Source organism: Apteryx rowi, unplaced genomic scaffold (assembly GCF_003343035.1).
Source record: "Apteryx rowi isolate R43461 unplaced genomic scaffold, aptRow1 scaffold_388, whole genome shotgun sequence".
Classification (NCBI taxonomy): Eukaryota; Metazoa; Chordata; class Aves; order Apterygiformes; family Apterygidae; genus Apteryx; species Apteryx rowi.
The window spans coordinates 48,186-74,501 of NW_020450396.1; the positions used below are offsets into that span (position 1 = coordinate 48,186).

The window sequence follows — 26,316 nt, forward strand, 5'->3', positions numbered from 1 at the left end:
ATCTGACATAGGGACATAATGCCAGTAATTGCATAAAAGTGCTAATGCTACAAACACACTTTTGATAACAAGATTACTAAATTATCTTGGCATCTGATGGAGGGTAGCTTTCTCCTTGTGTCTCTCCCTTCTTTCCTCCCTCCCTCCGCCTCCCCCTTCCTCTCCCTTCCTCCCACTCTGGTAAGTCACTAAGCAGTTGTAATGTAATTCTGGCCAAGCTATGTACCTCCATCGTACAAATAAAGCTCTAAGCTTGACTTTACTCCAGCAGAGCTCACTATTAGATTTACCAAACGAGCATAAGTGACCTTAACATGTAGGTAAGTCTCTTGCACTTAAACTGGAAGTGCTGTCTCAGATAACCCAGCAAAGCACAGAGAGGTAAAAACCTAGAATGCTTCTGTCACGTACAATATAAATTTGCTCTAATCTGATTTCTGGTGTGGCAGTAATTCATCACATACATAAATTTCTATCATGTGAAAGAAACAATCATGAGGTTTTTTCTACACTTCTCATAGTTCTCCAGTTTGTATAAGGCACTAGAAATTTTATCAGTGCTACATGTCTAGTACAGCAGTAGTATGACTTCATTTTTCATTTGAAACAAAGCTGCCTGCCTCTACCCCTGGGCATCTGGATCTTTCTTGGACCTCTATTAAGTGTTCTCCACAAGAGGACATAATTTACAGCTATTGTTCAAGCTATTCAGCAATGAACCTTGCCTCATTTTAAAGGTCCTGACAAAAAATGACTGTATAGTTGAAGCGACATTTTGACTCCTTCCTTGATCTTCCTTTCTCTCCCTTTAATTTGAATACAAACAGATCATGAAGGCAATGCCAAGTCTGTTTAAAATACTTCTATTAGCTGCATGGTTTAATTTGATCTTTATCACAATAACTACACATAGCTTGACTGGACTTTTTATAGCTCTTTTACTGAAATTATCATTGGGAGGAATGGTAAAAAAAATCTATTTTTATGAGGTATTAAACTTTTGAGTAAACGATTCTTTGTGAAAAAGTTTCAGTGAGAATCAAAATTTTAAAATCCCTTGCTCAGTTTTAAAAAAAACACCCTTACTTTCAAAGAGCAATGATTTTTTAAATTGGTAAATATTAACAAAAAGAACCCTGATTTCTGTTTTTGACAAAAAAAGCATTTTACAGCACTTTTAAAGCAATTCACTTTATTAAAGAATTTCAAAAATTTCTTTAGAAGTTTCTATTTTTTTCTTTCAATTTCTTTGTATTTCACTAGTTCAGACATATATGTACACAGACACATGGATGTGGGACTCTCAAAAGCTGAACATATGTTGACTGAATTATCTCAAGATGAGCAAAAAGAACTATTTATGTCTGCCAGCTATTTCCATCTTCTTCTGCAGCTGCCCTACCTCACCCCGAGAGAGTCAAGCTTCTTGCTGAAAGCATCAGAGGTGTATCTGGGCAAAAAGATGACTGAAAAACGTCAGGAGCAGATGGGATGTGAGGACTGCAAGCAGTCTGTGAAGGCACTAGGTTGAACAGATCTTTGGGAAAACAGGGCAGTTTTAGCACAGATGAGAAGCTGAGATGTACAGGAGAATGATTTTAGATCTGTGAGGTTTGAAGAAAACCTCTGATACAGAGCTGATACAGAAGATACTGCCTTTGCCTCTGGTACAGATGCAGTGTAATAACGTTCACATCCTGAGACATTTGTTCACCTTTCTTGCCTCTTGATTCACCTACCCTAACAGGGCAAGGAACGAAGGCAGCTGGAGGCCCAATTATATTAAGTGCTCTCTTCAGTATTATTTGTTGCAGTATTTACACTGTGTACCCCCCCCCCCAAAGGAAACAATACTGCAGCTTCTAACCCTGGCCTCCAGAAGTCAAAACTTATAGCGGTACAGGGAAAAACTAGATGGTACTTCCAGGAAAAGTTTTCATTCCACTTTCTCTGATCTCAGAGCTATAGGAACAAACACAACCTAGTCACGCTTAGTTACTTTCCTCTGCAAAAAAGGTATTCTTGCTAGGTCATCTGTTTCAGTACTACTAAACACTTCAAGATTACCCTTGCAAATATTATTCTCCTGTCTTTCAAGCCTTTCTGAAAATCTACATTCCTCTTCACCTTATCTTATAGCTACCTCTAAATTTTAACGTAATCTTAATTCTAAATATAGACTGTATGTATTAAACATAAAGATATTTCAAGCAAGCTACTAACAAATCATTATACTCCTTTGAAATTTGTTCAGTATATATATTTTTTCAAATGAAAAGAGTTGTATAGATTTAAAAGGTTAATTAAATACACATTGAAAACAAATTAATTTCTTCCACAGCATGGAACTTTATAAAGAAAAATTTCATTTTCTGCACTTCTGTTTCTGCAGTCAACATGCAGTGCTTCCACTGACACGGTTTATGTTCTTACTAACTACAGATTTTGTTCAGATTACAGAGATCTTGTGACCTCAAAAGCTACAGGATAAACAAAGAAACTCCACCTTGGTTTCTAACAGTCCAAACCAGGCACACGCCTTTTTGTTCAACACAAGTCTAAATGATGCCATCAAAAGTGAGCAAGCTGCTCTCTGTTGCACACATCAAACTGCCCTCTGTCAAACCTGCAGGCTTGAAAGAAACGTGCTCAACAACGTGTCACGCACTGATTCTGTCCTAACTACTAGAGTGCATTACGAATGGGGGCTGCATTTTCACATCCAGAGAATCCTGGTTTCGTCCTTGCTACAGCTGTGAAGCTCTGAGCAGGCATGGCAAATTTCAGCATTTCAGTCACAAATGCAAGGCTCTAACTGGCCATGCATTTTAGTTGTTTTTACCAAAAAAATCATACTGTGTTATTTTATCATGAATTAGTAAGTATTCATGGTTACCAGTCATTTGCTAAGGAACAAAGTCTATCTTCTGCTATATAATGTATCAGATTAAGACTACAGAAAGCAAGAAACAACAGCTAACTCCCTTGAAAAGCATTACTGGCTCTGCTAGTGGTGTATCAACACTAGATACCAGCAGCAAACTGTGGGTGGCAGGAGGGGATTCCTTTAACGAAATACTGAGTGAACTACACAGATTACTGCATACACATCATTTAACCCATACCACTAATTTTGTTACATACTTCTTTTACACGTCTAAGCAAAATTAAAGCTAAAGCAACTACATAGAGACTTATACAAGGATGCTATTCTTACCACATGTCAAGGCAGGTGGAATATTCTGTTGATCCCAACAGGACATCCGGAGGCCTGTACCATAGGGTAACCACTTCATTGGAATATGTGTGGCTGGGAACTGATTTAGCTCTTGCAAGACCTGTGTGGTAAATACAAATAAATTAATAAAAACAGAACAAAGAAATGGTTTGCTGTACAGTTAAGATCCTAAAAGGATATATGAACCCACGTCATATAACATGATGGCATATTCCAAGTTTTTGTTTCTTCTAGCACTGGAATATATTATTTAGTGAAAGAACATGGCAGCATCTATCATTTAGTACCTGGCTGAACAGAGCTGTGATTATTACGAGGGAATAATAAAGTGCGACTTTGATAATGACAACCACAGGCCCAAGAGAGATGCAAGGATACATTGTGGCAACCTAAATGAAAGACAAATAAGCAAAGGTTTTCATTTCCATAACTACTCATCCTTAGGCATCGTTGCCTTTTGTTTCAGTGTAACGTTAAAAAAGGAAATGGAAAACAAACTCCAATACAGTGTCATAGATGGGATTCTCCAGGGGAGCCTATGGAAACCTTCCACAGTTTATACCAGAAGTCCCAGCCTATTTATTCGAGGTTATATTTGGAAGCAGGAGAGGTATATATACATTTGCATCCAAATAAAAATTAATATTGCAGTAATACATCAGAAAATGGTATGTGCAAAATTCTTGTATCTCTCAACAATATACATTGACAATGTAACAATCTCAAGAGCAGAAATCATTTCAGTGAAATCTCTCTAGATCGGTGGCCTACTGGAGATACAGTATTTACAATAATTGTTTTTTAAGCTTGCCAGTCATTTAAGATAATTCACACTAACTGGAATGCAAATCCTTACAGAATTTGTTACATATACTAACACAACCATAATCTATCTCATGTAAAATTGGCAGGATTTTAGGAGAGGCTCTTATATGTTAACAACAGCAGTAAAGAGCATACTTTCCTAACAGATCTGCTCTGGAAGCCTCTCTCATCCAGGGACTGGAAAAAAGATATTTCAGGCTATGGTGACTGCTTCCATCACATGCCTACAAACACCTTTTCCACCTAATTTGCTCCTAGTTATTGCCTTGAGACTGTCCACTTACTCGTTCTAATGTGTCCAGTTCTAATTTGTTCTAATTCGTTCTAATGTGTCTCTGACTGGGAATACTGGACATGCACAAGTAATTAGAAGTACACACTACTGCATTTTTTGCCCTCCTAAAAAAACTATTGATTTCCTTTTCACAAAACAATAAAATTACTAAAACAAAAGGTCACAGCAAGATCCTGCACTCAGAAAGGAACATGCAACATGAGAATTCACATAAATGTGAAGATTGGAGTCCTTTGCACCTTAATACTTGATACAACCGGAGAAGCTATTTAAGAACAGTTACTCTCACTGAATACATCTCCATAATAATGATGGCAAATCTTGCCAGTAGATTGCACTATCCGCTGATTATAGCAATTAGAACAGCGTAAGGGAATAATTTGACTTGTATGCCAAAATTTCTAAAAAAAAAATAAACATTTCAAATGTGAATAACCATTCTTTGTTCAGTTTTCAGACTTCCATCTCCTTTATGTTTGTGCACCTGGTCATGAGCTTGACCACTATCTTGGCTCACGCCAAGAACTCCGGGTTGGCAAAAGCAGCACAGCTCCAGAGAGGCCCAGAGGAGAGGCCACATCACACACACTGCTAGGAATAGTTCTTATTCCTATACCCATACATATCCACATGACTAAACTGAAACAGTAGTCTCCATACTTGTGGATCTGGACCTACCATTATTAAGCTAAATAAAAATGGTGAAAGGTTTTGAGAAGCCTGGATGGTGAATGCTCTTTGCCTGCCCAATCCTCCCTTCCAGCCTCCCTTTACTCTTGCTTCCTGTTCACAGGAAGACTGAATTTGGTTGCAAACTATCTCTTCTCTTACCTCCTACCTAGTTTCGATAGGATAAAGGGCATGGGCAGGCAGGGGAAAGGCACTTCTAAGAAGCCAGCAATGCCATGTGATCGACCCCAAATACTTTTGGGGAAAACTGGCAAAAAGCTTTAGAGCTTATGGAATGATAAAGAAACTCAGGTCTCCATGATATGAAGTGCTTGATCCACTCAAGAAATCTCCTGTGCAGGAAGGAGTAAGGACCCAACTTACCAAACCAGAAATCAAACTGCAGGTTATACAATATTCCTGCCTGCCTGCCAGTCTCTGCCAGCATACTGGCTAACACAGACCTTTCCCAGTGCTAGACAGCCCCAAAACACCTTTCCTCCTGTTGTGTGACCACTCAGCATGGAACCAAACCTCCCATCCGATTGGGACTGCTGGCCCATCCTGCTTCCTCAGCCCCCATGCTGCTAGACCTCCTTCAGTTCTAATTTCTCCCAGGGTAACTGAAGATTGATCAGATTTTCAAAAGATGGCCCTTTCCTGCTAATCCCTGTGTATTTGACAACTAAATCTTTTTCTTTAATCTGCTCCTCACTCCCAAACCACCATGAAAGCCTATCTGAGGTTAGCAGCTGCATTTAGTTTCTCAGACAGTTATCAGAGGATCACCACTGGAACGGAGAAAGTTATAAACACAACTTGAATTTGTAAGAGCAAGCTGAAGCCGTTCATTGGCATCAAAGAGCATCGTTGTACCAGGCTTGAGAGGTTTATGGTTACAGGCCATATGGTTTAAGTTGTGGCCAATTGGTTTCCTAGTTGTGCACATACACTAGTTTGGAGACTAAATGGACAAACGGAAAGCAGAACTGAGCAACTGAGGGAAATACCCACAACGGCTAAAATTTGGCACAGAAAGAAAGTCCCTTTGTTTTAGTCAATTGCTCCTCCAGTGCAGAATTCAAAGCACCTAAATTAGGCTAATGCCTCAGAGGAGCTTCTTTGTCTTCTCTCAGAAAGAGAACAAAGTTTGCTTTTTCTGAATAACACTCTTGGTGCATAAATAAGGCATTTGCAATTATGAATGCTTTCATTTGAATGCTCAAAATTAATGCAAGTGTCTCTCATCACACTTAAGGCATGAAAAAAATATCATCTTCCAGACATATTTACAGTTTAAACCCAATGCTTCCAAAATGTATATACGAAACACTAACAAGATACTGTATTTCTTGTTTTGATGTTCCAGATGCAAATAGATGACAGTTACCATTCTTTTTCAGATAACCTTCTGCAAAAAAAAAAAAAAAATTGCTGCATATTTTATACCCTTTTGCACATCCAAATATGCTTACTCATGCAAAATTTATTTAACCATATCCTTCAACTGAAAGAAAACTGAAGGGTAGGATTAATTAGCACAGCATGTTCGATCACTTTCTTTAAGGGTTCCTTGTCTGTCTCCATGGTTACACTACAGGAAGAGAGACAATCTCTTTTCAGAAAGACAGAGCTTATGGGTGATCATCAAAACTTCACATCTTAATGGCTAGGGTGAATAAAAGCCAAAAGGTAAATGGAGAGATCATCAGGTGAGTACACAATATTTGCAAATTGCTGCTTACGCACTTACGGCCAGCAAAGGTGCAGCGATGACTTCCTGACAAGTCAGTGAACTCTTTCTGTTCTGATGCCTTCCAAAAGAGAAAAGGTCAACAGATGTCCTGCCGCTACAGCCTTATTTTTAAAGAAGGAAGTGAAGCATAAGGCACAGTTATTAAGTCAGGTGGACTGAGACCCACTGTGGCACTTCTGTGTGATTAAGGCAAGCACAGATACTGTCTAATGTTTTACAAGCAGTTACTTCTGTGGCCAGAGTTTTTCCAAACTGAAAAAAGAACCTGTTCTGAAGGTTACATGCTAAGAGTCCTATACAATATAATCTACATGTGCTGCAACACAAAGCACAACTTTCTTTAAACACATTTATTAAATAATGAGGATACTCTGCAATGCCCTTTAATTTAAAACATGGGCCTACTGATCTATATCTACGTATGCATACATATTTAACCCACAAAAACTCCCGCTGCCTCATGCTCTTTATTAAAAAAATTGTAAGAAGGTATTACCTTTCTTGGTAAATAGAATTTTTTCTGCTTGTCTGGCTTTATCTTTCATCTCAGACTCAGAGGTTGTATCTGATTTTGCCTTGCATCAAATATTGACAAAACACATTGCACTGATTTATTACTGTATTTTTAAATTGTATTTAGTTTTTAAGAGACCATAGCTACATCCAGGCTCCAGATCTATTCAAAGAGCACACTTTTGGCTATATGAGCACAAATATTAATATTTGATATCTCTTCAGCTGCAGCACAGCTTTCTAGTCAAGCTCATACGACAATCAGGAAGCCTTTGTTCCTGAGGAACAAGACTGTGCAAACGAGGAATACAGTCACAACTGCAAAATCAAGGGCTTGCCAATGCCACAAACAATGTGCATTGTTTTACTTTCCATTATACCTTAAATGTGTTCATTTGGTTTTACTATTTTGATTTACATATAACAAAAAGGGCTATAGCAGGGCATACTGCAAACAAACAAATGAAGTTTTGTTTTTCTGCTGCTGTTTTTCCTTGATTCAGATTGCTTTCATGCCTCCTTTTTCAGCTTCCTGTTTATTCGTTTTAACGACTACCTAGAGCTCGAGGTAAATGCCTTACAAAACTGTAACTATTATTCGGTAACTATATTAAAATATTATTAATGTATTCTATTGTAGATCATGAACTGTCAACTTCAGTTAACCGATTTACTCAGCTACTTATCTTCTAACAAAGCCACATTTATTCAGTGAATATATGAATGACATCAAAACAGAACAGAAGTAAAATGGGAAGAAATACTGACACTATTTCAATAAAGAAGTCAGCTCTCTAACCCAGAAGTCAAATCTTGGCCATCAAAAGTGTACTTCAGCCTTTAAGGCCCTCTGCTGCCTAGCTGAACATGTCTGTCTTTAATTGTAGCTTTATTTATCAGGACATCTTGAGTTAAACCCCCCTTTGAGTAAAATAAATTACCTATAGTATCTGATGTCTGAGTTCTAACACACCTACTGAATTATGGTGAACTACGGTTCATCTACACAAGTTACCTACTGTTACAGAGAGCCTAATTAGTTTCCACAGTTAATATTTCCAAAATACACTTGAACAACGACTGGTCTTCCAAAACAGAGGGTATGAGTCAATCTGTAAAAGATGGATAGTAATAAGTAAGGCAAAAAGGTATGTGTGTCCATATCAGCTTTCCAACCATGTAATCCAAATAATCCAAAGATTATTTCTCCCTACAAACCTTATCTCATGTATGTCTTCAGACAATCACTTACAGTAATGTAGATGATAATTATTTTGGCCTGTGAATAGGACTCAATTGTCAATTTGACAAACACAAGTTATAGAAAGGGGAGATGCAGAAATACTTTTTTTTGCTAAAAGGAAGTAAAATCTAGCCCTCAGGAAAACTGTTTTTCTTTTTTTCAACAGCTCCAGCATCATCTCCTTTGTCTTTCTCCTGAGCCAACCAAAAGATCATAAGCAGTGTAAAAGTGGGATAAGAAAAAGAGCTCAGCTGTTAGTTGCATATTGAAGATCCCTTTGATTAATTTGACTGAAAGCTATTTTAGCTATAAAGCTGTTTGTTTCTCTGCTTGAAAATCCTTATAAAAACTTTCTGACACATTTCAAAAAGCCTATTGATGTTGAGCACATACCACAACCACCAAATTCATTCATTTTCCATTAGCAGAAAGGAACACACTAAAAATTCTGTTCCAATCAAAAAGTAAGTGGTATGGAAATGCAAAAGAAATGAATGTTCCCTTTTCCACGCAGTGAGAATGCATCTATTCCCATGACCTTCTGTGCTAGTGTGAACATGTTCAGACTGCCTCTCCTAGTCTAGAAGAAGAAAAATAACAGTATGGGCAGAAAGAAAGAATCTGCACCAAGACTATAAACACACACACAGACGTGCAAGTTCACGGCACTGAAGGCTAGCAAGCAATTCCACATCAAAGATAACATCGGCCTTAATGGAAAGGCTTGGATTCATTATGAATATGGTATACATGCCCACAATATTTTATCAGTTGACTGATTTAAATCTTGCTTTCCAGTTTCTAGATTCTTACTTAATGATGCTCATTTACTTGTCATGCAAAAATTCTGTATGAAAATGATGACCTCTGCTCCTAATAACATCCCAGCATGAACACACCATTTTGCTAATAAGACTAAGCGCAAATGTCAGAATTACTCATTCTACATTGACGTTATTAAGGTTGAAGCAAAGAGTTAACAGGGACTGAACAGATGGTTTTAAATTGGGAAGATGCAAAGAACAGGGAGGAAATTTGAGAAAAGGACAAACAGGCAGAAAATAATTCTTCACTGAAAATGAGGGGTAATGCATCTGGGAATATTTCAATATTCCCTAACAAAAGATAGAGAAGCAGCTATGAATGAATGAGTATAATACTGCACAACAAGCTGAGTTTAGAATGTGATACCAGAACAAAAAATTTATCAGTGGAATTTTAGGACATACGAGCAAAGATCTTGCTGAAGACAAGAAAGGTAACAGGCCACTTTTATAGAGTTTTGAGGTATAATGTTCTCATTTCTGCAAATCGTGTTACTAGGGGAAAAACCCTAACAAATCAAAGGAATTCAGAAAAAAAAACCTAAAGTGATCCAGACCATCAGGGGAAAATTCTACAGAGACAAACTGAGAGCACTAAGGATGTATAATTTGGTGAAGCATAATAACCCATCAAGCCCTGAGCACACAAATTAATAACTTACTGTGAGCTATTGTGTATTAAGGTAACAATACTGGGATCTTTATCTGTATGAGAAAGAGCAGGACTGCAAGAGCCATTTTTGGATTGCCCCATCTTGGGTCCAAGTAAAAATGAACCAACTTTTCTCACTTGATAACTTTTATCACCTGATAAAAGCACAGTAGGTACTTGGCATGTTGCTTGCGAGAGGCTAAACAGGACATACTGGCAAAGAAAGAGATGTATTTGCTCTGTGCAGCACAAGAGTTTTCCTTTGCAGAAAATCACCACCTAGACAAACTGCCTTCCCCTTTCTTCAAGTGGTGCTAAGGGAACTGAATGCACACCAGGTTCAAGACCATTATATACAAGACAGCAGTAGCATTTAAATCCTTCCACTGTAACTTTCCATTAAATTTGACATCTGAAGAACTGTTAAACAAGAATATTTGGTACCATAGTGATTCACAGTCACCCAAACCAAAAAGAAACAGAAGAGTTAAAAGGCAAGAATTTCACTGAGAGTTTTATATGCAAAAATCCAATCCCAGTTGTTTACAGTCGGGTTATTTTGTATCTTAAATGGCCATACAACACTGCCGGTGATAAGGTGATGCCACACTGAGCGTATACTGCTCATTCCATCTATTAATGGGATCCACAGCTCAGTGCAATTAATCTGCTGAGTTTTGCAATGCTGATCAAAGACAAAGATACTCTCATGACTATTAAGTTATTACCATATGGACCTTTTTATTCCAGTGTGATACTGCTATTGTTCTGATCCATCATTTTGAATTTAGAGGTAAAATACCCAGACAATTTTGATGAAGAAAATACTTCAAATCTTGGTCACCTAAAAGCCTAACCAAATGCCTGTAACTTAATTTAGAAAAAGACAAGGTCCCATGAACTAGGCTAGAGTTAATTTTACAAGAGTAGGGCTACCTGAAGAAGCAAATAGTTGAACGACATTAACATCTTTAAAGAAATAGTACTTCTAGAAAGTAAATCTATTAACTATTTTATTTATAAATCAAGCAACACTGACAATGCCCTTTGACATTACCATGCAGAAGTGAAATTTGTGATTGAAAAACTAGCGCTACATGGCTACAGAAACCACAGATTCTTACAGTTTAAGGTCTGAGTGATGTGTAAGTGATATAATTCTGGAACTGCCAACCATCCAGGCGAGCAGACCCGTCCATGCTGCAGGACACCGCTGCAACCGTTCCATTATACAGCCTCATCTTTTGAACCACAGCTGCCCTGACTGTGACAAACGGATCTCTAGCTATTGTCAAGTTTTACCAAGGCTGCTTCCAGTCCCCAAGTCAGACTGTTTATAGATAACAAATAATCAGCTAATTTTGGTATTGCTACAGTACATTATACTCTGCAGCTTACATATTTACTCAGCAGGTAAAGCTGTGTCTTGGGTGTTCTACCAAAGAATTCCAGTACACTTTGCATATGCTGCTGCATTAGCACTTACATTCACATATTGGATAAAGCAAACAGCATCTAAAACCAGATCTGATTGCACTGACCAAACTCTGAGAAAATGGTCCAAAAACAGTGGAAATGCATCAGTCCAAAATGAAATTCACAATTTTTCTCTGTTATTTCAGAGCGTTTTGAAATACAACAAAGAACAAAATAACTGTAGGATACATAAAGATTCCACCACATTTTCAAACAATTTCTGCTTTGTTTTTAAGTGTGAAACCATTAAGAAAACCTATGAAAGCCTTATTGCTTTTGTAGAGCAACATTATAAAGAGGCTTATTATGACAGAAATCTCTGGAGCGTCAGATCCACCTGTTCAACTGAATCACTCCTCAAAACTCATTTAATGTATATATCATCCTAAATTAGCTGAATCACAAATCTTACAAGAAAAGTTTTAAGTGAGACACATTCCAATATGCTTAGGTCTAAATGATTATTTGACTTTACATCAATAATCAGGCACCCGTGCTCCTGCAGAGCCACCTAATCAGTTTATAACACAATTCTGTTGAAGAAAAAGAAGAAATGAAAACAGACAATTTTCTAAAAAAAAAAAAAAAAAAAGTACACTAGAAGAGCATTAAAACTGTGTCTTATACAGTATAATTCTGGAAATAAGCAGTTAAAATGCAAATGTTCCTCATGTGGCACTTTTCTGTAAAACGATATTAAAATGCCAGTGCCAGGATGGCAGAGTTGGACATCCAGGACCCAACGTACTTTATTACATACAGATGTAACCCTACTGAAGTCCGTGGAATTGCTCATCCCTATGTCACAACTAAATAAACCAAACCAAAATCTGTTAGCATTCTTCTACCTATTCTTTCATTTGACTTAATGGTTACTGACATACTTCTCCAGTCAATGCTTTATAGAAACTACTTTTAGAGTACAACCAAAAGATCCCTAATAGTATTTTGAACATGGATGAAGAGCGGGCCACATCATTAGCACCTTTGGAACATTCCACGTTTTATTTAAACCATTTCCTACTTCAAGTTTGCATGTATGAACACACTGCAAGTACACAGGTGAGCACATCTCATTCTGACAATCCATTTAGCATCACATCTTGCAACCTATGTAGCCAAGTTGGCAGTAACCTTGAGCACTATCAGACATAACAGGCAAAGAATCACCAAAGTTTCAGGAAGCTAACATTAAACATTTATGCTTATAATGTGTACTTCAGTGAGCCACTGCTTAAAAATTTTTTTTTCCCTAAGGTGTACAGACAGTTCAAAGTTGCATTGAATTTCCACCCTGCCTGAAGAGCCCAGAACTTAACAGCATCAGTGATGACAGTATTGACATAAAGTTTTTTCCTTTCTAGTGCCTCAAACTCCATATCTGCTTTTATAACCAAATCAATCCACTGAAGCTAATATCTAACTTAAAGATCATTGTGATGAAATATTCTTAAAAGCAAATAAAGCCACAAGAGTGAATAAAACTGAAAAATTTTAAATTTGAGTGACTTCAAAAAGGTCACCTTACCAAGCTGAAATAAAGAAGAATCTTCATGGCTGGGACTGAGGACAGAAGAGAAGACCTCTGAATGTCTCCTCCTCCCTTATTTCCAACATCCACAGAAAATAAATTACTACAGTATCAGTCGTATTATGAGCCACAAAAGCCAAGGGTGGGAAAAGCTAAAGCTGTTACACCGACCCTGGAGGAGAGCTTGGCCAACTTTTACAAGCCTAAGATCTAACCAGACATTTTCCCTAATACATTATGCAAAAATCTTGCAATAGCATTTACTCCTCCATGCAGAGGAGTTGTCAATGTCGTTATGTCGCGTCAGGCACCAATAAAAAGCAGCTGATTCTCTCAGTTTTAATAATGATAACTTTGTGTTTTGCAACATTTCACCTGATCTCTCAGTCTTATAGTTTGCTTACTTGTAACATATATTACAGTGGCAATGAGGAGTTAATATCTGCACAGCTCTTTGAAAATGTAAATCACTGGGTAAGCATTAAGTATCACTAAAATAAACACTGCCTGACATTTTTTGGATATTGTGCAGGCCAATYGCTGCTGGGGAAATTCTCATCTTAATGCAGGAAAACCTGCAAGCATCATTTTCAGTTACATCAACAAGAGATGTGAATGTATAAAAACATTAACACATCCAGGACTGTATCCTTAAGAAGGAATGAAAAAAACCAGCATACGTTTTAAAAAATTACCTAGGTAAAAAGTGAATCTACTGCAGTAAGGTAAGGTTTTAAACTGTCTGAGGCAAAATAAACTACATTATAAATCACAGAGCTATCATTTCTTTAAAATGCTATCTCAATTATTGAATATCATGTGAAACAGAATGCATTTCTCTTAATAAACTGCCAGTCTCTTTTCACGTAAATCTTTTTCTTTGCATATCAATATTTTTGTTCTGACTGATGACAAATTCTTTCTTCTTTAATCCACACCTTTTTCCAGATAGCCTTTAACTTCCACATAGCTGATCTATTTTATGCAGAAAATAGATCTGCATAAATGTTAACACATTAATGAAATTAAAATTATTTTAAAATTTGGCATAATTTCCTCACTACCTAGCACAACATGATCTCTGTAATAAGGGGCCCTTATAGAGTACTATAGGATCTACCAGGACATATGTTCAAAAGCTTTACCACAGATACTTATATTCAAAAACTTTATCATGATTGTAGCAGGCATATCTATATGGCTACATTGATAAAAGTAGTTTGTCATTTTTCAGGCCGGAGGCAAATGATAGCACCAAGGTGTCAGACACAGGAGATACCATTCATACTGAAGGTAGTGTGGTTGCACTCGCTCAGCACATCTGAACATATCATGCTACATATTACATTTCGGAAAACAGGAGGAGGATTGGCAACACAGAACATTAAGGTGTTTCTCAGTTAATTCCTAAATAGAAAAAGAAAGGGGAGGGGGCGGGCGGCATGGAAGAGACATTTTAGGCCACAAAGTCACACTTTGGATCTCCTTCCTCATTCCTTTTAAAATGCCACCACTATAGTGACTACCACATTTCCTCACTGACCTCCCCCTGCAACAACTGCCACATCAGAAACACCCCAGGAAGCCTCAGAACAACAAAGTCTTGAAGAAAGTGCAGTATTTTAAATACAGGGTTTTGTAGCCACAGTAGTTAAAAGGCTGCAGACTAAGGTTATAAGAGAAGCAAGATGTGTAGGAAGAGGAAATGCTGTTCTCATAAAATAACTGATAGAAGAACAAGATCACGGGACTGAGTATGGCTTTTTGCAGTAAAAAAACGGTTGTCACTACTTCCCAGATTTTAAATAAATCTACAAATTCATTTTGTTGGATTTGCCTGTCTTGTACAAAGAGGGGAATCACAATTCTCCATGTTTTTGTGCAATCCTCCCAAAACAGCCTGGTTCACACTTAGGTGGGGAATGCAAGACAATGCAAAAATCACGACTGTGGTAATAACACAAGATCACAGTCAGCACTGAGCTAGCTGCATTGTAGATGACATCTAACTTCCAGCTTCTCTCTAAGTGCAAAACACAAACAGATTTTTCATCACAGTTGTTTTAAGAGTGTCATAACCAACTTCCTTTATTTCCCTTAATGGATAATTAAGATGCTTTGCTCCTATTTAAAGGCCCAGTATAACTACCTCATAACAATGGGAAGCTGGATTGAACCCTAAGTATTCTGAGATACTTTTAACAGGGGACCTATTTAGTGAGTCACACCAATCTCCAGCTCCTTATTGGCAAAGAAAGCTTTCTATGTGCTTTTTCAACAGGAAGTTTTATTTTCCCCATCAGCCAGTAACCCCACAGAGTCAGGTCAACTCTGAGTGCTTCCCAGTGGGAACTGCATAAGTTACAAAATCTATTTTACTAATAGTTGAAAAGACCAGTATTTTTCAAGAATTTTAATTTCATTTGTTAAAAAGCAATCAGTGAAGACTAACATGGACAAAAATTCAGTATATGGCCCTACACTGTATTTCCTATTAGTAGAGAGAAGTTAAAATCTTAGTTGAACAAAACAGAACCTCACAGTTTTTGCAAAGAGCTGTCTCCAGATAGTAAATCTCTGTCAAATCTCTCTTTCTTTTCCCACAGGCTACAACCCTATTTCTGCCCATAACAAATTCTTCCTGCATCAATTCTCACAATGCCAGTTTTTCATTTTTGATGATTTGTCTAATATCTCAGTAAAACCATCAGCTCTCTGAAGCAAATTAGACTGAGGTTCATGATGGGAATGACAATCCAAATAGATAGGAGAAGTAAGAAGCATCTGCAATGGCACTAGACCACAGATACTTTTACAACTTCATGTCTAAAACAACGCATAAAAGGCTTCATCAGCCCAAATGCCAGAAATCAAATCTACCCCTTTGCATTGCTGTCACTTGACATTTTCCTGCCACCTACACACCTCCTCTCCCTCTCCACCACAAATCTCTTCTGGGCAAGATGAGAGAAGGTCACAAGAACAGCATGTGAAGCCCTTGCTTCTTGAAGGGGAGGGGAAGGAGGTGGCTGTGGCTACTTCCTGTCAGCAGTCAAACTATTTGAAAGTAAGAAGACCTGAGGGAGGAAAAGAAAGGCTGTCGCCCTGGGAAAGCAAGTAACTAATATAGCAACCTGTCAAGGCTTTCTGAGCCCACAGTACCCACAGCTTTCACAGCCCACAACTTTAACCCTTTCTCCAAGATAAATGATTTGAAGGTCCCCTACCTAGCTACCAGCTTAGCTCCTGAGCTTTGGCTTAATCTGGCTCTAGAAAGCAATGGAGACCACAGGGGTATTTTTCACTTACTTGGTAGTGTGCATTCAAGGTTACGCCAGGACACATGCACACAATCTGCTCTGCCGCTCCAGGCCTCTAACAGCATTCTCAGCTTTGCTCTCAACAAAAAAATGCTGTATTTACAGTTAATTACAGAAATAAATGTATTTTATAAAAACCTACAAGCTAACTCATTTTTCAGCATTTGGAGTTTCACTTTCCGGGTTCCTACTTCCTCTTTTCACCTTCCTCATAACATTGCCACTGAAGTCATCTTCATTTCTTCATATTTAATACAAATCAAGACCTCAAAGAATCCTATTTCTGACCAGCCTTGGAAGCATGAGAATGAATTCTTGAGACTTCAAAGGCTATTATTAGAGGACATTGAGCTACACCTGGGGAAGCAGCAATCTTTCACTGGAATTTGGGAAAGAAATTCCTTTTTCACTCTCTGCTCAATTCAGACCGGGTGTTAGAGGGGTCTCTGGACCTGCGCTTGGGAGTACATTGATCTCCTTTATGATCAGCATTAGCAGCCTTTAACAACAAAAATCCAAACAGCTTATGATTTCTCCAGTCCTGATACAGCCCGTTCCTCAAGCAGCCTGGAGCTCGCTGTGGGTTAGCTGCCTCACAACTGACTCAAGTTTCCAGGCAGCTCTTACAGCTCACCCTGAAAACCATGCTGCTGCAGCTACCCAGCCTACCGCTCCTCAAGCTAGCTTAAAGGAAGATTATAGGTAGCTGACCTACATAAGCAGAGATACGCCCTTTGAGGAATTTTGCAAACAACTTCAGTAAGCATCACTCAGAACATACCAGCTTTGCAGGCACCATGACAACTCCTTATACCAGTATCTTCAAGAATTGATACTCCGTGGACCATTTACACAAACATACCAGTTATCCATGCAACCAATCTTTCATGTTAACCAACCTTTTATATGGATCATATATGGTACATTATAAAGAAATTCCTTTGGGGATTCTTACTGTAAAAAAAGAATTAATTTTTTCAAGTTAACAACAAAGCTTTGATCATTTTAACAGTAAACCATACAGTGATAGCTTAGTCCCTCATGACATATTTCCAACATGCTCCCCACAGTAAAAGCTGCATGAAAATTCATAGAAACATCCTCTTAAATACTCAGTAGCAGTTTTAAATTGCAACTCCACTGTGTATAATTCTCTTTATTACAAACCTCAAATCTCTTTGTTTCTGTTATCCATTATTAATCAGCCTATGTATCTAAAAGGACGCAAGGTTCAATCATACTTATTTGATACTTTCTTTTATTACATCATAGGGTTTTATATTAACACAACTCTGAAAGCTTAAGCCAAGATTTCCACCATGATGCAGACCTCCTGCAGCTCCTCGCACTTCCAAGGAGATCCCAAAAGTCAACAAAAAGCTGAAATAAAAAGCTTCAGGTAAGTCTTATTTGGGAAAGTAATGCAAAGGAATTTCCATAAAGATTTTCATGCTGTTTTTCTCTCCAAATCCTGCTCCTGCAGATGAGAAAGAAAGGGCAGCTCTTCTGACTGCAGGGACAAACACTAAAACATTAAGTTCCTGATGCTCTTTCTCATTCATCTTGCAACACTAGAATTCTCTGTGGCACAACTACAGTTTGAAGACTGCTTAAAAGACTGAAAACTAACAATCGTCAGCGTGGGGAAGAGGAGCTTTCTCTTTAAACTAAAAAATAATAATAGTAATAAAAACTCATAACATCAATCGGCAAATTTTCCTATCCTTGCAAATTGTAGTCAACCTCCTAGACCTGCCATTTCATACTTTGAAACTGTGTTTTGCATTCCTGCCCCCAACGTGCCTGAACAGTCATAGCCATACACTGTGTCTTGGAGCCACAGCCTAGTGAGAAAGTCAGTGTACACACTGGAAAAGAATGACATGCCAGTCAAAAGATTGACTACACAGCAGGTCTTTGCACTCATATAAGTACACAATCCAAAATACAGACCAAACAGATCTTCAAATTTCCCATTCACACAGCTTGTACAGTTTACCTATATTGCAGGCCTAGCGGAAAAGACAAGCGGGAAAGGTGGCTGCAGAGAAGTTTCATCAACAAGCAACTCTCTGAAATAGGATTCTCAGCAACAGGTTGATTAATGCACAATAAAACAGGACAAGAGCCCTACAAACAATTTGGCCAGTTTTTCACAGCCACAGAAGTCCTATCACTCCCTCACATGCTAGCCGAGTTTGTATTTCTGTTTTATACACCCAAGCCCTGAGGATTTTTTTAAGACATTAACAGATGATGGCAACATGCCTATCCCCAAAAGCTCTGTAATTGTTTTATATAAAAACTTCTGATGACAAGCGTAAGTTTTTGGACCCAGAAAGCACAATATCATTCTAACTAAAGGATATGTAAGAACAACCATACTATGATCAGATTAAGAGCCCATCCACATCATCCTGTGGAGCCAGACTGCTGGGCTGCTGGTCAATGCTTTAGGACAGAGAATAAGAAACCAGGCAGAGAAAGACTAATTCTTCCTGGGATATATTCACTCACCTTCTAGCAATCAGCTGTTTAGGGACTCTGAACTGGAGTTTATTAAATATGATAATGTGGATGCAAACATAGCTGATTAGCCAATCCTTGATTTATATCAGCATACACAAACCTAAACCTGAATGTCAATACCCAATCATAAAAAAAAAAAAAAGTTACTATTTTTACTAATGTAAGAACTGAATACACTGAATGACAGAGCCATTCAGGATGGAAAGAACTCAGGAGTTCACCTAGTCCAACCACCTGCTGAAATCAGGATCAACCCTGAATTCAGACCAGGCTGTCCAGTCAGCGAAGAAAATGGAGATTCCACACCCTCTCTGGGCTATTTCTAATGCTGAGCTATTCTCTTGGGGAACATTTCCCTTCTTACATCCAGTTGCAGCATCTTCTGATTCAATTTATGACCATTGTCCCTCTTTCTCCCACTGCTCACCTCAATAAAGAGCACCTTCCTGCTATTTGTCTCCATCTTCTTGGTAACCTTCTCTTAGCTACTGGGAGACTACTGTTATGACCCTGAAGCCTCCTCTTCCCCAAGCTAAAAAAGCCCATTTCCCTCAGCCTCTCCTCTCAAGTCACATGCTCCTATACCCAGTCATCCTGGGGGTCCTTCTTGGTGGATTCACTCAAGCTTAGTAACATTTTTCTTGCACTTGGGGAGGAAGAGGGAGCAAAACTGGGAACAGTATTACACACACAGTCTAACAAGTGCTGAGTAAAGGTATATAAAAGGGGGGAATAAAGACCACTTCCCTCGATTTAGGCTACCATTCTGTTGATAGAGCCCAGTAGGCTGCTGGTCTTCATTGCTGCCAGGATGCACTGCTGACTTATGTTAACCTGAGGTCATGTTAAACTGCTACTTTTCAGCAGCAGTGCTACCCAGTCAGTCAGTCCCCAGCCTGTACTGTTGCAAGGAGTTAGTCCCAAAAGCAGGAATTTGTACATGCCCTTGCTGAGTGTCCTTAGGTTCCTGCGGGCCCAATCCTCCAAACCTTTTTAAGTCTCTTTGAATGACAGCCCAATCTTCAAGCGTATTAACTGAATCCCTCCAACTTGGTGTCATCCGCAAAGTTGACGAAGGTGCAATTCATCTCCTCCTCCAAGTCACTGATACTGTTAAACTGGACAGATCTGAGCACCCCGAGGAACTCCACTTGTAACCAGCCTCCAGGAAGAGTACAAACCATTAACCATGTGCCCAAGACCTCTCTCACCCATCTGGAAGTCTACTGAACTAGACCATAATGTCCCAACTTGAACACAAAGAAGCTATAGGAGTCTGTGCCAAAAGCCTTGTTATAGTCAAGGTATATAGCATCAACTTCTCTCCCCACATCCACAGATCTAGTCATTCAGTTACAGAAAGCAATCAGACAGGTCAAATATGATTTACTCTGAGTCAATCTATACTGGCAATCACCTTCTTCAGGAGCACAGAAATGACTTCTAAGAGGACTTGCTCATAATTTTCCCAGGGACTGAGGTTGACCAGCTTGCAGTACCCCAGATCTTCCTTCTTGCCCTTCTTGAAAACGGGTATAACATTCACCTTTCTCCAGTCATTGTGGACCTCTCCCAATCTACATGGTTGTTCAAAGATGATAGTGAGCAGCCTCAATGACATCAGGCCAGCAACATTCACCTTTCTCCAGTCATTGTGGACCTCTCCCAATCTACATGGTTGTTCAAAGATGATAGTGAGCAGCCTCAATGACATCAGGCCAGCTCTCCTACTACCCTCAGAGGCCTCCTGTGTGGTCCCACGAACTGTCATGGGTCAAGATTTCTCAAAAGATCCCTGACTCAATCCTCTTTCACTACCTTTCACTCACTTCTCTCCTCCCTAAACCCCGTCCCTATGAACAAAGGTCTGTGTGATTCTTACAGGTGAAGACCAAGACAAAGTCGTCACTGAGTACCTCAGCCTTACATGTGTGTCTGGTGCCACCAAATCACCTGCCCCACTCAGCACTGGGCCCCACATTTTCCTTGCTTGTTCTTTTACAACTAATGTAACAGTAGAATCTCTTCTTGTTTCCCCTGATATCCTTTGCTAGGTTCAACTCTGGCTGATCTTTGGCTTTCCTGACACCGTCCCTGCGTGCTCAATGTTTTTACAATTCTTCTTTGTAGCTTGTCCTCAATTCTATCTCCTATGTATATCCTTTCTGCATGGGAACTCAGTCATGGGTTCCCTGTGCAGCCAAGTCAACCTGATTTGTATGCCCATTTTCCTGGGTATCAGGATGAACCATTCTTGTGCTTGGAGAAGGTTGCAATTAAGGAGAGCCAGCCCTCTTGAGCTCCTTTGCCCTTCAGAGCTGGCTTTCACAAGATCCCACCTACAATTCACAAATGAAGTTACAGTTCACAACTAAATTGTTAGAAGAATTACCCAAGCTTAGGACTGCCAAGTAACAAATATCCCTACGAAATACCAACTCCTTACCCATGTATTTGCACTTCAGCTGCAAAACACGACTACAGCTAAAATATGAAACAACTAGTCTGATATTAATCAGGTGGTCAGTGCAGATGCTTTTCTACACAGTTAAGTACATCAATTAACAATCCTGAAATCTGGCATTTTGGAACACAGGTAAAATAACAAGCACAATAAGAAACTCCCATACAAATATCTAATTGAGTAAGACTTAAATTAGATTCGATTCAACAAGCACATTCAATCTAAGAGAAAGTGATGGGGGAAAGGTAGATCTGGAGTTCAAAATCTGTGCTCCCTTGAAGGTCAATGCGGGTATAGTGTCAGCCCAATACCAAACACAGGTATAAAACCAAGCTTAAATTTTTAAACCAGTACATGAAAACTAATCATTAACAGCCACAATACAACATTCCAGTAATCTCTGATCTTTTTAAGCAGCCTGCACAACCATTAACTGCTTCTCTCCCTCATGCTCCTCCAGCATCTTAGCTTTGTCTCCTTAACACTGTGTTGTTGCCTGCCTCCTCCCTCACCCAAACCTTTGCTGTAGCCTCCTTCACCCCAACTCTTTCTCCTCCCAGGTGCCTTAATCTCCTCCCAGAGCTGCTGCTATCATCCCAACCCTTTCAACCCCTCAGACCCTTCTGCCTGTGGTCATTCAGAAGCATCAGCCTTCATGCAGAGTCAAAGATAATAAGCCTGACAGAGCCTGTCTGTTCCTCTGATGTTCTCATCTATACATGCTTCTGTAGTCTTTGGGACATATTTCTTAGAAGCCTGCAGTGACACTTTGAAAATAAGAGATCACTGAAATCACACATATTACCAGTTATAATATGTAGCTCATACACAAATAAAACAAAGATCTTAAGTGACTGTTAATACAAAACACATATTTGCTTAGATTACTGTTTCACTTAGATCACTAACACCTGATCACACACATCTCTTGAAAAAAAGACAGTGTTCTATCTTTGAGTTCACACTCCTATCCACTGCTATACAACCTTTTGACACTGTTTACAGTTAAGATAAATGTGTTTATTTTAGAAGCATACATTCTGCTTTTAGAACTGCTTAATGACTTTCCTGAACTCAAAGATTCTTTTTTTTTTTAAGTCAAACACCCACAAAGCCACCAAAATGTTAAGGCAAAACCAATGCATCTGAAAACAGTGCAGGGAAAAGTTAAAATGAAGAAATAGCTAACCAAAGCCTAAGAAACAGCTATCCAGCCTAGCTTCTGTGTGGTAACTAGTCTCAAGCATAAGGCTCTATTCATTTAGACACACACAGGGGGAAAAAAACAAACCCAAAGGCTGTTAGCTAAATTCACACCACAGGATCAGAATTAATTCCTGCACTCATTTAATGATTTCATAAAGAGAATTCCTAATATACCTTAATTTCCTGTGGAATTTTAATTACATTAAAAAAAGAACGCAGGAATGGAGTTCAAGGTCTATTTTTCACAGCAATAATTATTCAGGAAGTAGTCTTCTCTACTATATCTTCTCAAGAAAGCTGGGTTTTTTATTCCTCATCAATTTTTACTTTGATAAAGCCTCTGTGTTCTGTTCTCCCTTTTCATTTGACTGCTGAATCTTCTCATAAATGCTCATTCCATAGCAGCCATAGCACAAAGAACAGCAAAGCAAAGCAGACTGCCGCTCATCTGAACACCGCCACTCCCCCACAGCGCAGTGTCTGTCTGGGAACTCGACTACAGCAAAACCCGAGCTCACGGTTATGCAAAGATTCCACTGCAGCTGCCGTGCAATGCACTAGCAGGCATGAATAGCTTTTCTTTTACCTTGTTTATACAAGAACTAGGATCTACTACAGCCTGCTTCTAAGTATTTGATACCTTACACTGAGGAGATTAAATAAACCTGACACCAAATTAAAAACTTCAGCCACATTGTTGATTTTTTTGTAGACTCATGAAACCAAAATCTGAAGGTCTTGTCCTTAGAGACCAGAAGGCCTTTACTCTAAGACTTTATATTTATTGTGCTAGCAAACTCAGTCCTACCTCTGACAGAAACTGATTTCTCAATAGGTTCTATTCGGCCTTGAGTGCATTTAAAAACAAAACACCCAACTCTCCAATGTCCACAGAGCTTCTAATGTAATTAAATCAAAAATATATTTTAAATCAACTTCCTCTCCAAGCACATTATAGATTATTAGTCACTTGTGGAAGAAAAATATAAAGAGCAAAAGGACTGTATTTTACATTTTGGTTTAAAAGAGTCTTTCATACCGGGAAGGTGAAAGATGGGCTATAATAATAGAGTATTTAAATAAATAAATAACTGCATGTGTGCGTGCGTGCATGGTGTTCTCATTTCTCATGCCTCCAGTGAAAGATGTCATGACCCTTCAGACTTTACCCTCATCATTTTTAATTTTTCATCTTGGTTCTCAGAAGAGAAATTTAACCCATCTGGTTTTCAATTTTACATGGTCACAAGCCACGAAAGAAAATATAGCTTGAAAAAACGGACATATATAATCTTCTCTCAGCGTATCAGAGTAGATCATGCAGATGTCTGTTAGGGAAAGACAAACTTACAGGAAGAAGAATCCTCTCCACAATATTATACAATCATATGTCTATTATTGGGTATTTCTTCTTGGTTTTATTTATGTCTCTATTCTCTATCTCAAAAGAATACATTATGGCCAACCTTAAATTCTTGCCAACACAAAGCTGTGAAGATCTTGTCTTTGTTGATATCAATGGGATATTCAGCCTAGTACTGCAATAAAGCAAGAATTTAATCAGAAATACTGTTTTCAATGTTTCCTCCTATAACAGACTGAAAACAGAAAGTGAAAACCAATGTCACACCCTTTTCTCTCTTCTACCTGCAACATTAGACAAGACAACCGGAGAGTGTTCAACTGCATGTCTGACATGGAAATTTCACTGATCAAAACATCTCCAGCAAGGCATTCAGCAGAGCCAGTGAAAGGTTTTTTGTTTGTTTTCTTAAAACATTGCTGAAAAGTTTATGCTCTCCCTCTCCCAAGCCAGGAAAGGGAGGCTGGTGAAACTTGCACAAGAAAGGGGCTGGCTACTGTGGAATTTGACAATCAGTGGCTTTTTAAAATCTCTAATTTTCCCTTGTTTTTTTATAGGTTTTCCAGGGATTTCACTAAACATTATAGTAAAACATTAAGAACTGAGGCTGGTTACTCTGACAGATAAAATCTGTCAGGCTGCTTAGGCAGAACTCCGTTATACGACAAACGGAGCAAGGTTTAACCAACAAACCTAACGAAAGAGGACTTTAATTATTATTTATTTGGATTCTAGTAGTATCTGGCAATGCCTTGCAGTCCTAGACAAGTGTTAGTATTGTCACAGACATTTACTAAGCCATATGAAATAGGGCTTTAACCCTAAAGAGATTACTATTATAGAAACAACTAAAAAGTGGAGATGAAATTACAATGGACTTCCTATATTCATATTTAATGGAAAATACAGCTAATTATTTTCAAGTGAGATATTTAAAAAAACTAATTCTTCTTTAATAGATTTTCTCATTTTTTCTTAAAAATAGCTGCATGCTGGCAACAGAGCTGCAGCAAAAGGAAGGATGGCACCGTCCGAAACACTGTATGTACCGAAAGTGTTTGTAAGATCATCTGTAGTTTTCAGCATGAACCAAAGCTACAGCACCATCACTATAATCTCTTGAAGGACTTACAATGAGGATACTTGGAAGTCAGATAACTACACAGTATTTTATACACTTAAACAAAACTAGCCATTTCAAACAGCACAGAAGCTTCACCAAAGACTAATGCATTTCGCACTGCAAACAAAAACACTTAATTTTCCTGTTTCACATTGTTAAGAAATGAAATTTCATAATAAAATACATCATGCAGGAGAGCATTTTTTGAGTATTTCTTTAAAAAACTTGTGGCATCTTCCAAGCTTTGAAAGATAGCAATAGAAAATGGCATGTAAAATTAGATAATTCTTGGGTTTTATGCTATTTCTTTAATCACCTTACAATCTAAAGGCCAATCAAGTTGTTGTGGACTGTGTCCACCCGAACTCCTGTTCCTTTATCCAGCGTAGCAAATACATACTGAGCTGTTAATTACAATAATGCTAATTAAAAGACAAAAACCACTACTACATTAACAGTGAAATTGCCAATTAGCACACAAGGCTCCTCATTACTGTTGGTGAATGAAATGTGAAGCCCGATGTGGATAGCAATCATAAAAACAACAGACATCTCAAAGAAGCTGATAGGTCACATTTTCAGCTTACGTCAGGAGTGCTGCTGAAGTCAGTATCTGAGAAGTTGACCTATAGGAAAGAAAGAAATTCCTACAACATTTTGTAAAATCACTACAGAAAAACATTACCATTCTTCACATCTGCATTCACAATGCCTTTTAGGGGAAACAGCACTGTTCCTGTATAGCCACTAGAAAGTACTAAAAAAAAAAAAAAAAAAAAAAAAAAAAAAAAAAAAAAAAAAAAAAAAAAAAAAAGAAAAGAAAAAAGAAAAGGAAAAAAAAAAAAAAAAAAAAAAAAAAAAAAAAAAAAAAAAAGCTAATCTTTCACAGACAATCTTCCCTGACTTCATACTTCACATGAGGCTTCCTCATAAAGGACTAAGAATGGAGACTGAAAGCAGTCCAGATGATCTTAGTTTCTTTTAATCTTCAGAAAGTATATATGTTCTGATTTCTTTCAGTTTCTTGCAGTCAATGGGCATTTTATGAAAATTAACCCTACTTCTAGATCCCTATAACCCTAAGGCTATTTACAGAAGTGATCGTGCTCTTGATATATCCTGTATTCCCTCAGGTCTGAATATTTTGTTTTTCAAAGGTTCTGAATTCTAATTCTGGAGGTCTTGTGGTAAAGAAAACTGAAATACTTTCAGCATTATCTTCCTAGTGAGAGCTGGAGTATGTATTTATTTTCCACTTCCTCTACCTTAATGAAGCATTTTGTTGACCG

General features: G+C 38.3%; 1 protein-coding gene across 1 annotated transcript in view; it reads right to left on the minus strand.

The window, feature by feature from the left end:
* The window catches only part of CDK14 (cyclin dependent kinase 14), a gene marked incomplete at its 3' end in the record, with an annotated part of 228,221 nt that overhangs the window by 31,916 nt on the left and 169,989 nt on the right, over positions 1-26,316 (minus strand). Inside the window, exon 9 of the mRNA XM_026074401.1 lies at positions 3,218-3,338. Coding sequence (XP_025930186.1) covers positions 3,218-3,338 — 121 coding nt within the window. The remainder of the gene's footprint in view (positions 1-3,217; positions 3,339-26,316) is intronic.